Below are 18,601 nucleotides of genomic sequence, written 5' to 3' on the forward strand. Positions count from 1 at the left end.
TTTTTGGGGGGGGCGCTTGAGTCGTGGGGCTTGAGCTCTGGGCCTGGGCACTGTCCCTCAGCTCTTCAGCTCAAGACTAGTGCGCTACCACTTGAGCCATAGCACTTCTGGCTTTTTTTTTTTTTCTGCTTATGTGGTGCTGAGGAATCGAACCCAGGGCCTCATCTCATGCATACAAGGCAAGTGCTCTACCACTGAGCCACCTTCCCAGCCCCTTGACAGGATTTCTTGAAGCTGGGAATCACCTAATAATTAGTTTAATGTACCAAGTAAAATTCAAATTATAGTGGTACTTATAACAATATGATTATTTACATTAGTCAATTATCTACACTTCAACAAGAAAGGACAATGCACAATTTTTTTTTTAATGTTGGCTGAAGGGCTTGAATTCAGAGCCTGGGTGAGTCCCTCTGTGCTCTACCACTTGAGTCACAGCACCATTTCTGGTTTTTGAGTGGTTAATTCGAAATAAGAGTCTCACTGGGACTTTTTCTGCCCGGATTGGCTTTTAACTATGATCTTCAGATCTTAGTCACTTCAGTAGCTAGTATTACAGGCCTGAGCCACAGGCACCCAGACAACATACCTTTTTTTTTTTTGCCAGTCCTGGGGGGCTTGAACTTAGGGCCTGGGCACTGTCTCTGAGCTTCTTTTGTTCAAAGCTAGCACTCTTACCACTTGAGCCACAGTACTACTTCTGGCTTTTTCTGTTTATGTGGTACTGAGGAATTGAACCGAGGGTTTCATGCACGTGAGGCAAGCACTCTACCACTAAGCCACATTCCCAGCCCCCAACATACTACTTTTGATCAATAAAAGCATAATCTTTTATCAAATTTAGTTAAATCTTAAAATTGTTTTTTCATTATTCTTACTCCTCACAGTTTAACATTTAAAAATTAGACTCTTTAAGCAGGCTGCAATGATAACACAGCTAACAAAAATGACATTAAGACCATTAAAAATTTTAAGTTTCTTAAGATATAATTATGAGGGAAAAACTGGGAAGGAATGAGTGACAATTGTCCAAAAACAAAGTTACTCTTAGCCAAGCTTTGGTGGCTCACACCTTAATCCTAGCTCCTCAGGAGGCTGAGATCTGAGGACCTGGGTTTGAAGCCAGCTGGGGCAGGAAAGTCCCTGAGACTCTTATCTATAATTAACCACCAGAAAGCGGAAGCCTTGAGCAAAAGAACTCAGGGACAGCGCCTGGGACCTGAGTTCAAGCCCCACGATCAACAAAAAAACAAAGAAAGAAGGGGGGGGGGGAGAGGAAAGTAGGGAGGAGAAAGAAAGAAAGAAAGAAAGAAAGAAAGAAAGAAAGAAAGAAAGAAAGAAAGAAAGAAAGAAAGAAAGGAAGGAAGGAAGGAAGGAAGGAAGGAAGAAAGGAAGGAAGGAAGGAAGGAAGGAAGGAAGGAAGGAAGAAAGAAAGAGAATCAAGAAGGCAGGAAGAGAAAGAGACAGTAGGGAGAGGGGAGAGGGAGAAAGGAGGGGCTGGAAAGGTGTCTCTGTGGTAGAGTGCTTGCCTTGCATGCATGAGGCCCTGTGTTCGATTCCTCAGCACCACATAAGCAGAAAAAGCCAGCAATGACGCCGTGGCTCACGGCAAAAGGAAAGAAAGAAAAAAAAAAAAGTCGTGTACTCTTTATTTGCCTTACCGTAATTATAGCCCCTCTGAACATCACCTTTATAATAATAGAAAATTTAAAAACATAGTAAAAGTTACTAGAAGATGTAACAAGTGTTATTATATTATTTGAACTTATTTACATTCGAATAAATTACTGTCCTTTGTTCTTACTTCCGCAAATTTCTGAATTAAAAAAGGTTAATGTGTTATAAACACATTAACCAAAACGGAAGTACTTTCGGTTCCCAGCATTTGCTTCCAAGAAAACACTTTCCTTGCATCTTCAAGTGCCCAAAGAGCTTTTTTTTTTTTAAGGAAAAGAATTGCTGAGAATTACTGTTACAAAGAAATACTCATTTGCATTCTAAAAGCCGGGGCGATCTCTCTGTCTCTCTGTCTCCTCTCCAGTCTTCTTTCAAACACGAACAATTACACCGCCAGGTACGGATCAAAGATCGTTTTTATGGCGCTCGGCGCGGGTGGGTCAGCCCTTGTCCCCGCGGCCACTTTGGCCCCCGCTCCGCGCACCCCTGCCTGGCCTGGGGTCCGAGCCTCCGGGCTGGCAGATCTGGAGGAAGCCCTGGGGGCGGATTGGCGCAGCACACCTGAGGAGGGGACCGGAGAGGGCGGGGAGGGGGCGGAGGGGGCCCCAACAGCCGCAACCCTCCGCAGGAGGGGGACGGGCTCCTCCCGCCGTCCCCAGGCGGTGACTCACGGCGGGCCGTGCGCGCGCGGAGGTGAGCCGCCCCCGGGAAGGGGCCGAGGGGCGGAGCCGCCAGGTCCGACAGGTTTGCGCCCGCCTCGTTGTGCGCCCAGAGCGCGCCGTCCCTCGGCGGATTCGCATCTCCTGCGGTTCTCGGGGTACCTGTCCGCCTCCGACGCCGGCCCGCGCGCCCGAGCCCCGCTCCCCGCAGCCGGCCAGCGGCTCCCCGCGCCCCCTTCCCTTCCCGCCGCTTCTCGGAGCCTCGGCCGACCCGCGCCCCTCTTTCTCGGCGCGCGCGCAGCATGGCGCCCCCCCGCGCCCTGGCGATCGGGCTTTTGCTGGCGGTGGCGACGACGGCGGTGGCCGCGGCCGGGAAAGGTGAGGCGCGCGCTAGGGGCACTGTGGGGAGATGGGGCCGGGCCGGGCTCGCCGGCCTTCGGTGCCCGAGATCGGGATCATGGGGTGAGGACTGAGCGGCCGCGCTCTCCCGCCTGGGACCGGACGGCGCGGGCGGCGACGCGCCGGACCCTTTTCAGCGAGGCGGCGGCGGGAAGGTGCCCGTCCGCGCGGGCTGCGGCGCGCCACCTCCTCCCGCACGTCTTTGCGTGGAAGTGGAGGCGATGGGGGCGGACGGGCAAGTGGGAAGCTCTGTAGGTACGGGGGATTGCGCGGCGGCTCCGGAGCCCACACCTCCCGTCGGGCGCGCGGGGACCGCGAGCCGCGGCCTGGCCTTCGGGGCCTGCCCCTCCCGCAGCACCTGCGACAGGCCCGGATGTGGGCCTCGGGCGGGGACAGGTGGCGGAGGAGGCCGCTATGCACCTGTGCGCAGGGGCGCGTGAGGCGGCCTCTAGGACTTTACTACCAAGGGGTGTGTCTTGACTTTTCCAAGAAACATGAGTAATGCCGAGTTTATGGTAGGGAACAGAAACAAAGGTGACTGCAGAGAGTAAACAATAACGTCCTGTAGTCGCATCTGCAATCTCATAATTATATGCTTATTTTTTACATATTCTAAACACTGCCCAAATCTTAAGAAGCAGAATATCAAAAAAATTTATTTATCTCCCTCCACACCATCCAGAATTTTTTTCTTTTAATGTTGAAAGAATAAAGTCTGAAGCGGAAGGGCACACTATTACCCAAGTGTTGACCTTGTAACTTCATTCTCGTTTTTACTAGCCTGGGGTAACAGCTTGGCTGTGATCTCTGTGTGTGTCCTGTGGCCGTGTGTGTCGGTTTAGGGCTTGAACTCAGGGCCTTGACGCCGTTGCTGAGCTTTTTTGTTTTGCCCAGTCAAGGCTAACCCTCTACCACTGACACACAACTCCACTTCCGGCTTTTTTGGTAGTTAATTGGAGATAAGAGCCGCACAGACCTTTCTGCTCATGCTGGTTTTGAACCAAGATCTTCAGCTCTCAGCCTCCTGAGTAGCTAGGATTATAGGTGAGAGCCACAGGTGCCAGACTGGCTGTGATCTTATAAGTGTTTATAAGAGTTTTATAAGTGGAAAGAAATGATGGAAGTTCTCTGGAAAGGATTTTCTACCTCGCTAAGTTGGTGGGCCAACCACATTCATTACACTCTCAAAGTAATGCAGTTTCATCTACTCATGTTTTTTTACCTTTAGTCTGGTGCTACATACTTAAATTGCTACTTAGAGCTGAGAATGTAGCTCAGTGATACAGTACTTGCCTAGCAGTCAAGGGTCCCTGGGCTTCATTCTCAACATGAGAGGAAAACTGTTTTTAAAAAAGGCAGGGGGTGGTGGTGGTGGTGGCTAGTTCCTGAAATCTCAGACTAGGGAAGTGGAGGGGGAAGGATACTGAATTTGAAACCAGCCTGCACCGCACAGTGACATCTGTCTCACCAAACAACCAAAACCTAGCAGCAAGTGTAGCTCATTGGTAAAGTGTGTTCCAGCTTGGGTGAGGCTCAGGAGTTTGATCCCCAGAATGACCTAGATAAGTAAATAAAACCAAAACAAAAGAAATGGGAATGTGTGCAAATTAGACCATGTGAATATAATATATATAAACAATTTAATATGAAGCACTTAAATTATAGCTAAAAAATCCTTTCAGGATGACTTAGAGGCATTACTGTCAGGACATAACTTGCAGGAAAATCAGAGTTGATCGTTGTAACTACACTTTAAAGTGGATATAAAAATTGCTTTTCTAGAGTGTGTCTGTGAAAACTACAAGCTGACTACAAACTGCTTTATGAATGAAAATGATGAATGCCAGTGTACTTCTTTTGGTACACAGAATGCAGTGGTTTGCTCCAAATGTGAGTAAGAGATATCTTGCCTTTTTTCATCTTTATTTTGGTTAAACTTTTAAAAGGGATGTGGCTTGAGTTGGTATGTTCCATGTTATTTTGTGAAAATTATCTTCCAGGTCTGAGGTTGATGGTTCATGACTGTCATCCTAGCTTCTCAGGAGCCTGAGATCTGAGGATCATGATTCAGTTGTGGAATAGCTAGCTTTGACCAAAAAAGCTCAGGGACAGTGCCCAGGCCTTGAGTTTAAGGCTCCAGAACCAACATCATCTTCTTCCCACCCTCTCCCCCCCCCAAAAAAAAAATATATATACATATATATATATATATATACATACACACACACATATCCCATTTGCAGTTTCTTCAGCAAGTAATGAGAAGTATGAAATCTTTGCAATTTGGGGTTAAACTAAAGACTTCTTCAAACAAGGGGGTCAATCTGATTTAAATACTGCGTATGTGTGTATACAATACCACACTGAAACCCCTTTAATGTAGCAGATTAGCCTATCCTAAAAAAAATGAAGACAAAAATATAAAACAGGTCCTCGCTGGGATTGGGGGTACTACTGGGTGGGGAAAGGATGCATGGAAAGGGTGAAGGAGAATGAAGATGGTCAAAATACTTTATGTTCCTGTGCAAAAATGGAATAGTGAAGCTTCTTGAGATTGGTTTGGTGGAAGAGGGAGTGTGACTGGGAGTGAATCTGGTCCAAACATGGGTATATCAATAGGAAATCCCCTGGTATAACTAATCCAAACCAAACACACACAAATAAACAAAAGATTCCTTTTCTTTTGAGTATGTTGAGACGTTATTTTTCAGTTTAATGGTATGTTTTCTTTTCAGTGGCTTCCAAATGTTTGGTGATGAAGGCAGAAATGAGTCATTCCAAGAGTGGGAGAAGACTGAAACCTGAGGGTGCTTTTCAGAATAATGACGGGCTCTATGACCCTGACTGTGATGAGAAGGGTCTCTTTAAAGCCAAGCAGTGTAATGGCACCTCCACATGCTGGTGTGTGAATACTGCTGGGGTCCGGAGAACCGACAAGGATACAGAAATAACCTGTTCTGAACGCGTGAGGACCTAGTGAGTGAGGCTGCCAGTGTTACTTGTTTTATGCTTTCCATATTCATTTAATTAAGTTTATTTTTGGATTTGCAATATTTTTGGATTGCAATATCCAAAAATAAATTTAATTGGAATTTAGAATTTAATTAGAATTTGGTTAGAATTTAGAATTTAAAAGGTAGGAAAGGGTACAAGATAGAGTATCTGTCCCATCACAGCTACTAGTACACCTTCATAGACCTGATTGTTATCAGTTTTCTTTTATCGTCTTCAAGATACAAACCTTATTTATGTTTGTTTGTTTGTTTTTTTACAAAAGTGGTAGTATACTAGGAATAATTTTCCTCTTATTTTTTATGGAACATTGTTAAGTATTTTAAAGCTAAATTAATATAAAATGTAGATGAATAATTTAAACTTAGTATTTTAGGCTTACAAGTGAGATATGCCATCTGGGAATGTCATTCAGTAGAAGAAAGACCTATAGTTCTTTTGAGTGTTTTTTTTTAAGGCCTTTTTTTTTAAGTTCCATCAAAAAATTATGTATATGATTATCTTAGGATTATTTAATGAAAGGAATAGAAACCACTCAAGTTTTGCTTAAGCAAAATAGGCTTTATTGGAAGGAATTAGAACCTGGCCAAGGGTTGCTTCCAAAGTGAAAACTTTTGGGACCACAGTAGTTTTCAGTTTCACTTGGGTCTTTTTTTTCTTTTCTTTGAACATAGCCCAAGATGGCCAGCTTAGCCCTGACTTTATGTGAGTTTATATATTGTAGCCAGAGACTAAAGGTCAATATTAGAAAAGATGTTCCCGGAAGTGGCACTGTAGCTTAAGTGGTAGAGTGCTAGCCTTGAGCTGAAGAGTTGAGGGACAACGCTCAGGCCCAGAGTTCAAGCCCCACAACTGGCAAAAAAAAAAGAAAAGAAAAGAAAAGATGTTCCCTTTGTTTGGGTTTTCTTTGAAGGATTCATGAGGCCAAGGGAGTATTTACAACAATCTTTATTTATTAGCCTATTTGGAAAACAGTGTAAAAGACTGAATTATAGACAGTTGTCACTTTTTACTTTACAGCTGGATCATCATTGAACTAAAACACAAAGAAAGAGAAAAACCTTACAATACTCAAAGTTTGCAGAAGTAAGTACAATTACATACATACTATTTGCAAAATTGATGCTTAAGCTTTTACGTCTTATATTATTGGAACAACAAAGGCTCCATGCCTTTCCTTGTCATATACTTTTGGAATAGAATTGCAATAATAGCATGGTGACTGCTATAACCCCTTTGCTTAGAATAACCAGTTAACATTTTCCCACATTTTTGTGTGTTTGTGTGTATACATGTGAGTAAATGTTTTTTCCCAGAACCACTTGAAAGCAACTTGTAGATATTATGTTCATTTTCCCCTAAGTATTTTTACACCTCATTGTATCATTTTTCTTTTTTTGATTTTTTTTTTGAGCCCTAAGGGGACCTCAAACTTGATATCCTTCTGCCTCAGCATACCAAATGCTGGTATTACGTGAATACCACTGTGCCCAGTTTTAGTTTATCTTTTGAAAGAATAAAAGACATTGTCAGATTCAGGAAATTTAGTATAAAAGATGATAAAATTGAGGAAATTTAACATAATCCCATATTGTGGCGTTTTTCTATTTTTCTCTTTTTTTTTTTTTGGCCTTTGTGGGGTTTGAACTCTGGGCCTGGGCGCTTGCTTGTCCCTCAGCTCTTCAGCTCAAGGCGAGCGCTCTACCACTTGAGCTACAGCACCACTTCCTGTTTTCTAGTGGTTTATTAGAGATAGGAGTCTCATGGTCTCTCCTGCCCCGGCTGGCTTTGAACCTCAATCCTCAGATCTCAGCCTCCTGAGTAGCTAGGATTACAGGCGTGAGCCACCGGCGCCCAGCCTGTTCTCTTTCTCTTTTGCTGGCATTGGGGCTTCAGCTCAGGGCCTTGAGCTCTCCTTTAATATTCTTTTCTTTTTCATTTCTTTTGCCAGTCCTGCGCCTTCAACTCAGGCCTGGGCACTGTCCCTAAGCTTCTTTTTGCTCAAGGTTGGCACTCTACCACTTGAGCCACAGACCCACTTCTGGCTTTTTCTGTTTATGTGGTACTAAGGAATCGAACCCAGGCCTTCATGCATGCTAGGCAAGCACACTACCACTAAGCCACATTTCCAGCCAATCTTTAGTTTTCTTTAGTATGGCTGCCACCACTTGAGCTACACCTAACCCTGCATTTTGAAGATGGAGTCCTACCCAGGCTGGCTTCCAATGGCTGTAACCTATGACTCAGCCTCCTGAGTATCAAGATTGTAAGAGTGAGCCATGGTGCACCTGACTTCATTCTTGTCCTTTGTATCAGATTTTTTTTCCCCACTGATCCAGACCCAAACCAAGATCCTGTATCTTTGGTTGTATGACTTTTTTTTTTCTTCAGTTCTTAGTATGGAAAAGTTTCTTGGCCTTTCATTTTCTTTTGTGTCATTGGTATTTTTAAATAGTATGGGCAAATTAATGTTCCTCAAACTCGGATGTCTGGTGTTCCCTCTTTTAAACTTTTTTTTTGGTGTGGCCCTTGGGCTTGAACTCAAGGCCTCAGGGCTGGCTGTCCCTGAGCTTGTTTGTTCAAGGCTAGTGCTCTACCACTAGAGCCACAGCTCCACTTTTGGCCTTTTGGCAGCTCGAGATGAGTCTCATTGATATTCCTGCCAGGGTTAGCTTCATATCCTGATCCTTAGATGTCAGCTTCCTGAGTAGCTAGCATTACACACATGAGTCATTGGTGCCTAGCTCTCCTTTCTAGTACTTACCCGAGGAGGTCTATGATGTCATTTTGTCCCTTTCCTAATAATGCTAACTGGCCAAGGTGGTGTCTACCAGCTTTTTCCACTGTAAAATTAACATTTCCCTTTTGTAATGGATAATTTCTGGGCAGATATTGGGTACTGTGTAGGTGTGTTTCTAATCAAACTGGCACTCCACACTTTGAATATCAATGGATAATGCTAGCTGACCAATTATTTATTATCAGAATTGCAAAATGGCATAAAAAATTTCATCACTTCAGTTAATGCTAAAGCTTGAACTATCTGCTTAAAGACTAGTTTCCTACTGTTGTGTGGTGCAGATTTTCTTTTTAAATGTAGACTTTTAACTTACAGAGCACTTCAGGAGGCAATCACAACTCGTTACCAACTGGATCCAAAATTTATTGCAAATATTCTGGTATGATTTTTTATTTTTGTAAATTGGTTTTAGCTGAAAGTTGGTAGAACACTGTGCTTTGGTTATAGAAGACAGTGATTTTAGTAGCATCACATGGCATTTAAGTAACAGCGTAAGTGTTGGGTGTTTGATATGAAATCCTTATTGCTTTCTTTTCAGAAATTCCAGTTTTGCCTTTAAAGAAAACACATCTCTTGGGCTGGGAAGGTGGCTCAGTGGTAGAGCGCTTGCCTTGCAAGCCTGAGGCCCTGGGTTCGATTCCTCAGCACCATATGAGCAAAAAAAGAAAAAAGCCGGAAGTGGTGCTGTGGCTCAAGTGGTAGAGCGCTAGCCTTGAGCTGAAGAGCTGAGGGACAGCGCCCAGGCCCAGAGTTCAGGCCCCACAACCGGACCCAAAAAAAAAAAAAAAAAGAAAACACATCTCTTAATATACCTCAAACATTATTTGAGATGTGGCTCGTTTTCATTTCTTTTTTCTTTTCTTTTCTTCTTTTTTTTTTTTTTGTCGGTTGTGGGGCTTGAACTCTGGTCTTGGGTGCTAACCCTGGGCTCTGCAGCGCAAGGCAAGTGCTCTACCACTTGAGCTACAGCACCACTTCTGGTTTTCTAGTGGTTAATTGGAGATAAGAGTTTCACAGACTTTTCTGCCCAGGCTGGCTTTGAACCGTGATCCTCAGATCTCAGCCTCCTGAGTAGCTAGGATTACAGGTGTGAGCCACCAGCTCCCAGCTTCTTGTTTTCATTTTTTGTGGTTCAAAGAACTAGTCCTTACCCACATAGCCTTCCTTAACTCTTTCAACTCTGGTTTACTTACTTGACAGTAACAATTTGAACTCAGGGCCTTCTATGTATTTGCTCAGCTTGCTTGTGCTTTTATCACTTGAGTCATTCCTCCAGCAAGGCTTTTTTGCTGGTTATTTTGGAGACAGTCTTTGTTTAGGCTTGCTTCAAACCACAGTCCTCAGCTTTTAGTCTCCTGAGTAGCTACCATTATAAGCATGAGCTACCTGTATTTGGCTGCTGCTGCTGCCTTTTTTCTTTTTTTAATATAAGTTGTAATAGTTTGTATTGCTGTCTTATTTCTTGAATAGATTTAAAGATCTCCTAAAGATTTTTCAATTACTAATGAAACATTTAATTATTTGCAAATGGAATGTATATTACAGAAATGTATTACAGTGACTGTATATTACAGAAATTCAAATACTGAATCTGCTGAGTTTTTTTCTTGTAATTTTTATTAGACTAATACTAATTTGTATTTTCAATCTTTCCTTCAGTATGAGAATAATGTTATTACTATTGACCTGGTGCAAAATTCTTCTCAGAAAACTCAGAATGATGTGGACATTGCTGATGTGGCTTATTATTTTGAAAAAGATGTAAGTGTAAACTTATTTGTGTGTTCAGACATGTAATGTTGACTAGCATGCCTCAGTGGTTGCTAGGTCTTTTTTTCTCTTTTTTTCTCCACTTAGATATATCAACCATCTCTCTAAGTGCTTCTTATGCTGCAATTGTTTGTTTTGTTATTCATACAGCTTTCTTGTTTGTATATTATGTCTTTAATCGGCTGTTCTGCTTAGAATATCATTTTTATGCCTTAATTTTTGTAACATGGGGATTGAACCTGGGTCTGTATACACATTTCCAGCTTTTTGCTTGTTAAAGATAACACTCACAGATTTGTTGACTTAAGTCTCAGTGGATCAGATTTTTTTGTCATTGAAATCATAACACTAAAGATTCATGGTAGTAATTTTTCCTGCATACAATTGACATGTAATGATAGGTGAACTACTTTTACTTTTGATCCAAAGACCAGGACTCACACTTTGTAATCTGACACCTGCACTCATTGGCCAATGCTCTACCAGCTTAGCCATTCCTCCAATCTCCCGTCTTGGTTTTATTAAATGCTTTTAATGGTTTCCTTTATAGGTTAAAGGTGAATCCTTATTCCTTTCTTCTAAAATGGACATGACAGTGAATGGGGAGAGACTAGAACTGGATCCTGGGCAAACTCTCATTTACTACATGGATGAAAAAGCTCCTGAGTTTTCAATGCAGGGCCTAAAAGCTGGCATCATTGCTGTCATTGTGGTTGTGGTTATAGCAATTATTGCTGGAATTGTTGTGCTGGTGAGTATGGAATAAGCAAATTTTCATCTACAGCATATATTCTTAAAATTTAATACTAAGAAAGCAGTATCCATTTTCCAAAACCTATTAATGATATAGATCTTCCTTTTTTTAAACTATGGTGAATGTTGCATTTCATTTCTGATCCCTTTTTACAAAATAGTTATTATTCAGTCAAAAGGATACTTACATCACAGAAAGCTTGCTCTGAGTCCTTGTAGGACAGTTATATCGTCTGCAGTCAACAAATATCCTTCAGTTCTCCTGCTAGGATCAGAGCAAAATACCTGAACTAAAGTATTCAATGATATGGAACAACAGAACACAAGCTCACTTTAGCTTGGCTTTGTCACTCAATGCTGGAACTCTGCCACTTTAACCACACTCCCACTTTATAGTCTAGTCTCAAAAGAAAAAAGTTTGAGAGTATGTGTGAACTTAACTTAGATTTTTCAGTTCAGGGAATTAACCTGCTTAGCTCTCTCCATGTGAAGATACAAAATTGTATTTGTATTTCATTCCACTAGGATTGCCCATATTACTCACTGTGTATGTTTGGCATATCCTGGTCATAGTGATGTGAAAAGTACTGGGTAGTACATCCGTGTTCAAATGTAAATTCCAACAGATAATTGTGTAAAATTTAAATATGTACACACACACACACAGGTCTTTCATGTTTTCTAATTGAAGGCTGTATTAGTCACTCCCAGGCAAACAAACCCATGAGACTTTTATCTCCAGTGAATGAGTAAAAAGCCAGAAGTAGAGATGTTGCACAAGTGGTAGAGTACCAGCCTTAAGCAGAGAAAGCTAAGCAAGAGGGTGAGGCCCGGGCTGGGAAGGTGGCTCAGTGGTAGAGCGCTTGCCTTGCATGCTCAAGGCCCTGAGTTCGATTCCTCAGCACCACATAAGCAAAAAGAAAAAAGCCGGAAGTGGCACTGTGGCTCAAGTGGTAGAGCGCTAGCCTTGAGCTGAAGAGCTGAGGGACAGTGCCCAGGCCCAGAGTTCAGACCCACGACCGGACCTAGAAAAAAAAAAAAAAAGTGTGATGCCCTGAGTTCAAACCCCAGTACTGGTACACACATGCATATAAACACACATACATACACATATGATGTCAACAGTGTCTCAAATGGTAGAATATCTGTCTAGTGAGATTGGTATCCTGAGGTTAATCTCTAGTACCTCCCCCTGCTCCAAAGAAATAAATGTTTACGGATAGATTTTTAAAAATTACTCAGATTGTGGGTGCTGGTGACTCATGCTTGTAATCCTAGCTACTCAGGAGGCTGAGATTTGAGAATCGCGGTTCAAAGCCAGCCTGGGCAGGAAAGGCTGTGAGACTGTTATCTCCAGTTAACCACCAGAAAACCAGAAGTGGTACTGTGGCTCAAGTAGTAGAGTGCTAGCCTTGGGCTAAAGAGCTGAGGGACAAGAGCTGAGTTCAAGCCCAATAACCAACAACAGCAACAAAAAAATTGAGATTGGAATTATGTACATTTTTCTAAAAGGTTATATGTCAGTTTTGACCAAATTATTTTTTGTTGGAATAGCAGTTCTACAATAGTAACCATTTTTCTTTCAGGTTATTTCTAGGAAGAAGAGAACAACAAAATATGAGAAGGCTGAGGTAAATAGATTACTTGTATTGAATCTTTTATTCCTAGTTTATTTCATTATACTTGTACCACTGATGGAGTTCCTTTTCACTAAAGTTACTTTGCCCTATAGTCCTTGGGAGTCTTAGGGACAGGCTTAGAATGAGCTCTTACCTACAGAAGTGGCGCTGTAGCTCAAGTGGTACAGCACTTGCCTTGAGCTTGAAGAGCTGAGGGACAGCACCCAGGCCCAGAGTTCAAGCCCCACGACCGACCAAAAAAAAAAAAAAGAGTCTCAGAGAATGAGCTCTTACCTAGTTTGAGTTAGACCCTATGCTTTATGCTTTATAGAAGAGTGGAATGGAAAGCCCATTAAAATGTGAATATCTAGAGGGGTTTTTTAGAATACACTTAGTGGAACCATATTAGGGAAACTCCATGTGATTCAGAACCTGTCTTGTCATTATACCAATGGAGAATAATTCTATAAGGTAAATTTAATATGTCATAAGTAAGTATGTTATATATTAGCTAATCACACAAACTGGTGTGAAAACAGATTCTTATGTGTTTTGGGTTAGATACTTAGAATTAGATATGAACACATTTTTTGTCTGAATTCTGGCCATGACTTTTTATATACTCACCAATTCTGATATATCTTTGTATTCATTTGTAATTATACATGTGCTGCTTGCTAATATTATTAAAAACAAAAAAGTAAAAAAATAATTGAAAAAAATCTAATATAGCCAGAAAGTTCTAATACTGTCTTCCTGTTCCATAATAAACCATTGCTGGCTTACCTTGTGTGGTGACCACACTTCTACTCTTGAACTGAATGGATAGGCAGAATGATGTAGTATTACAATTTGAGAACAATAAAGACTTGGTTCTGACCACTTATTAGCTAGACAAGTAATGTTTTCTCATCAGCAAAATGGAGATAAGAGTATAGACTACTTAAAATGTAACTTACATAAATATATGCTTGTCACATAGTGAGAAGTTCGCCAGCAATAGTAGTCATTTGTCATTGTTCTCAGTTTTGCCTGTAACTCATTTTATGACTTGGAGAATGTCACTTAATTCTGAACTTCATTTCCTTATCTATGAATGAAAGATTGATAATAGAAAATGAACTATTTGTTGGGACAGTGGCTTGTGCCTATAATCCCAGTTCACAGATCAGAAAGATTATAGTTCAAAGTCAGCTTAGGGCAAAAAATTAATGAGACTATTTATCTCAACAAAAAGTTCCGTGTGGTGGTACATGCTGTCTCGACTATGAAGGAGACCTTAGAAAGACCAAAGTCAGAAGGCTGATCCCAGCCAAAACTATAGGTCCTATTTGGAAAATAAAGTAAAAAAGGACTGGAGGTATGATTCTACCACCAAAACAAATTCTTCCTAGCTATAACAATAGCATGCATCCCTGCTTACTAACCATGTAGTTTACTAATTCCTTTCCCAGTCACTGTGGCCATCTTGTTCCAAATAGAGGCTTAGGTGGTATAATTAGTGTGTGTCTTGTTGTAAAACAGATTTTATTATTTATTTATATTATTAACTAGTTGTACAAAACAGTTACAATTCCATAAGTCAGGTTATGTGTACAATGTTTCTTGGTGAGTATCACCCTCAAGTTGCATAGTTCATTTTTTACATTGTGTATATCAAATATAATAATGGCTGTATTTGCTCAACCTTCCTCCATTTCTGTGCCTCCCTTTTGCTTACTTCTCCAAAACGTATTTCCACTTGCTGATATTCATTTGATAACCACTAAGATTTATTTAAATAAATCTTGCAAAAGAGAGTCATCTTGCTTTGGTTCCTTGTTTTATAAAATCTTATTTCAGAAGATGGAAAATTTAAAATTTATTTAAAATTATTTAAAATTTCTACTGTTCTCTCCCTTCCCCCCCTTTCAGATAAAGGAGATGGGTGAGATGCACAGAGAACTGAATGCATAACTACTCCAATGTGCAGATTAACTAACTAGAAGAAGGAGAATTAGCAAGTGGTACGCCATTACAGATGTGTGAACATGGGACAAAAAGGTTTCTGAGGATTACTATTTTGTTAGTTATCACCATTTATTTGTAATATGAAACCTGTACTCAAACTATAAGCAGCTTCAAATTGGCATTACCAGTCTTCAGATTTCACAAGTGTCTTACAAATACAGATCTAATATAAAACCCTCAACTTTGGACCGCATAGTTAGATCATTTATAATTTTTGAAGAGTGCATTAAGTAGGCTTCTACACTAGTTTGTTTGAATGACCAGTGTCTCATTCATCTAATTGAAAGCTGCCTTTCTGTTTATTTTGAATCTTGTATATAAAGTTTTTTTTTTAATGAAATAAAACATTTAAAAACTAACCTTGTTTGAATGAAGTTTCCTAGTACACACATAGATTAATAGGTTAAAAAAATGCTTTGAGCTGGGCAGTGGTAGCTCATCCTGTAATTCTAGCTTCTCAGGAGGGTATGATTTTAAGGATCATGGTTTAAAGCCAGCCTGGCTGGAAAGTCCATAAGATTCATCTCCAATTAACCAAAAAGTGAAAAGTGGAGATGTGGCTAAAATGGTAATGTGCCAGCCTTGGAGTAACAAAGCTAAGCTAGAGAGTGAGACCCCAAATTTAAGCCCCAATATCAGCACAAAAAAATGTTTTGAGCTGACAGTGACTCAAGTGGTAGAGCAGTTGCCTAACAATGGATATGGACCTGTGTTCAAACTCTAGTGAGGCTACTGAGGGTATCTCAGTGTAAGATTGTGCTTAGCGTGCAAGACACCCTAGGTTCAGTCCCTGGCACCAAGAAATTAAAACTTTTTTGAAGTCAGTTTTACATGAGTACTTATAAGGTATATAAGACATACAAAACTTTTCTACATAAAAGTTGAATATTATGAATTAACCTAAGATTCTGTTTTAGATAAAAATTGGTATTTTGGCACAAATCTTGAGGTGGAATTGATGGCGTATGTTGTGAACTACGAATTTGATGAACACAACATCATTATCTTACATATAAGCAATTATGGTACAAATGTCTTTTTCCTTTCAGTAATGTAGCAAAGTTCTATGAAGTTAAAAGTATCTGGAAGTATTTTGATCTTTTTCTTTTGGTACTAGGGATCAAACACAGGGCCTTACACATGCTAAGCAAACTATTAAGAATTGAGTACATTCCCAGCCTGCTCTTAATAGTAACTCCCTGAAAAAACCCACTGTTAGGCAGAATTCCAAGGTAGCCCCACGAGTAGTCAAGGATACGTTTTTTGCAAGTGGTTGGTGCCAGTCCTGAGGTTAAAACTCAGAAGTTGGGCACTATCCCTGAGCTTTTTTGCTCAAAGCTAGTTTTATTTTTTGCCAGCCCTGGGGCTAGGCACTGTCCCTGAGTCTCTCTGTGCTCAAGGCTAGCACTCTTACCACTTGAGCCACAGCACCAATTCCGTCCTTTTCTGTTTATGTGGTACTGAGGAAACAAACCCAGGGTTTCATGCATGCTAGGCAAGCACTCTACCATTAAGCCACATTCGCAGCCCCTGGGATTTTTTAATAGTTAATTGGAGATCAGATTCTCATGACTTTACTGCCCTAGCTGGCTTTGAACCAAGATCCTCAGAGCTCAGCTTCCTGAGTAGTTAGGATTATAGGCAGGAGCCACCAACACCTCCCAAAAGGTGGTTTCTTTTTTTTTTTTTTTTTTTTTTGTCGGTCGTGGGGTTTGAACTCTGGGCTTGGGCGCTGTCCCTCAGCTCTTCAGCTCAAGGTGAGCGCTCTACCACTTGAGCTACAGCGCCACTTCCGGTTTTCTGGTGGTTTATTGGAGATAGGAGTCTCACGGTCTCTCCTGCCCGGGCTGGCTTTGAACCGCGATCCTCAGATCTCAGCCTCCTGAGTAGCCAGGATTACAGGCGTGAGCCACCAGCGCCCGGCTTAAAAGGTGGTTTCTTGATAGGTAAAAATTACACAAAATACAAATTACAGTGTCCACAAATTTTGGAGCACAGCGACACTCCTTCATTTACATATGTGTGGTTGTTTGGCCATACCACACCAGAGTTGAGTAGGGTTTTTTTTTTTTTTTTTTGGTCAGTTGTGGGGCCTGAACTCTGGGCCTGGGCACTGTCCCTCAGCTCTTCAGCTCAGGGCTACCACTCTACCATTTGAGCCACAGCGCCACTTCCAGTTTTCTGGTGGTTTATTGGAGATAAGAGTCTCACGCAGATCTTCATTAGCCATACAATGGACAAGGGTCTCATATATAAAATATACTTAGAACTCAAAAAATTAAATCCCCCAACAACAAATCCTCAAAGAAACAACCAGCTGATTTTAATAAGTGGGCTTAAAGAGAGACTTCTCTGAAGAGGAAATAAGCATGGCCAAAGACACATGAAAAAATGCTCAACTTCTCTAGCCATAAAAGAAATGCAAATCAAAACAACATTGAGATTCCAGCTCACCCCAGTTAGAATGGCTATAATTAAGAAATCTAATAACAACAGATGCTGGAGGGGATGTGGCCAAGAGGGAACCCTACTGCATTGTTGGTGGGAGTGTACACTTGTTTAACAACTTTGGAAAACAATATGGAGGTTCCTCAAAAGACTCTACATAGAGCTCCCCTATGACCCAGCAATCCCACTTTTAGGCATTTACCCAAATGACTACCAGCCCAACTATGTTTATTGCAGCATTATTCACCATAGCTAAGATATGGAATCAACCCAGACGCCCCTCAGTTGATATATGGATCATATATATATATATATATATATATATATATATGCATATATACATACCACATACACATGCAATGGAATTCTTTGCCTCCATCAGAAAGAATGACACCACTTCATTTGTTAGGAAATGGAAAGACTTGGAAAAAAATTATATTAAGTGAAGTAAGCCAGACCCAAAGAAATATAGGTCCCATGGTTTCCCTTATCTGCAATAATTAGTATATGTCTAGAACAAGCAGAAGAGGTCAAAAGCTATGTAACAGGGTTGGGAAGATGGCTCAGTGGTAGAGTGCTTGCCTTGCATGCATGAGGCCCTGTGTTCTATTCCTCGGCACCACATAAGCAGAAAGAGCCATAAATGGCGCTGTGGCTCAAGTGGTAGAGCGCTAGCCTTGAGCTGAAGAGCTGAGGGACAGCACCCAGGCCCAGAGTTCAGGTCACACAACCAGCCAAGAAAAAAAAAAAAAAAGCTATGTACATATGACCATATAAGCTGATGCTAAGGGAAATGAACCCCAAGAGAGGGACATGAGATTTTATTTCTTGCTGTTCTTTTTAATGTGTACTATGTGATTTATTTGTTTGTTTGTTTGGTCTTCCCCCATGGTATAACCCCTGTTGTCACTGTATTTGATTCCGGTGTCTTGCATCTTGTATATACATTTTTCTAATTTGGGAAGGGGAAGGGAAATAACAAAATGCTGAAATAAGGATACAGGATGACCCATTGTGACAAGATGTACAAGACACTATGTTGAAAACGAACTTTACAGCTTTTGTGGGGGGGGGGGGAGGAAAGGAATGGTAGGGGAAAAACAAAGGTGGGGGTAACAATGCTCGATAGGAAATGGACTCATTACCTTGCTCATGTAATTGTAACCTCTCTGTACAATATTTTACAATAAAAATATATATTAATAAAAAGAGATGGAGAAAAAAAGAATCCCATGGACTTTGCTGCCAGCCTGGCTTTGAACCATGATCCTCAGATCTCAGCCTCCTGAGTTGCTAGGATTACAGGCGTGAGCCACCAGCGCCCAGTGAGTAGTTTTATACACTCTCTCATATATATATATATATATATATATATATATATATATTTTTTTTTTGCTAGTCCCAGGGCTGGAACTCGGAGCTTGGGCACTGTCCCCAAGTCCCTGTGCTCAAGG

General features: G+C 41.2%; 1 protein-coding gene across 1 annotated transcript; it reads left to right on the plus strand.

Moving 5' to 3' along the window:
- The first annotated feature begins 2,441 nt into the window (after nt 1-2,441).
- Nucleotides 2,442-15,058, plus strand: Epcam (epithelial cell adhesion molecule). Its single transcript, XM_070025541.1, has 9 exons — nt 2,442-2,714; nt 4,518-4,625; nt 5,471-5,711; nt 6,768-6,833; nt 8,863-8,926; nt 10,207-10,308; nt 10,868-11,068; nt 12,657-12,701; nt 14,604-15,058. The coding sequence occupies exons 1-9, from the start codon at nt 2,639-2,641 to the stop codon at nt 14,643-14,645; spliced, it is 945 nt and encodes a 314-aa protein (XP_069881642.1). The 5' UTR covers nt 2,442-2,638; the 3' UTR covers nt 14,646-15,058.
- The last annotated feature ends 3,543 nt before the right edge of the window (nt 15,059-18,601 follow it).

This window comes from Dipodomys merriami, unplaced genomic scaffold, assembly GCF_024711535.1.
Source record: "Dipodomys merriami isolate MVZ:Mamm:240054 unplaced genomic scaffold, mDipMer1.0.p SCAF_17, whole genome shotgun sequence".
In the NCBI taxonomy this organism is placed as follows: Eukaryota; Metazoa; Chordata; class Mammalia; order Rodentia; family Heteromyidae; genus Dipodomys; species Dipodomys merriami.

What these genes read in the sequence shown, in the direction of transcription:
- Epcam (XM_070025541.1), top strand. Translation starts at nt 2,639, where the DNA reads ATGGCGCCCCCCCGCGCCCTGGCGATCGGGCTTTTGCTGGCGGTGGCG. An exon ending in TGCAGTGGTTTGCTCCAAAT is followed by an intron (nt 4,626 to 5,470) that starts GTGAGTAAGAGA and finishes TTTTCTTTTCAG; the next exon opens with TGGCTTCCAAATGTTTGGTG. An exon ending in AATTTATTGCAAATATTCTG is followed by an intron (nt 8,927 to 10,206) that starts GTATGATTTTTT and finishes TCTTTCCTTCAG; the next exon opens with TATGAGAATAATGTTATTAC.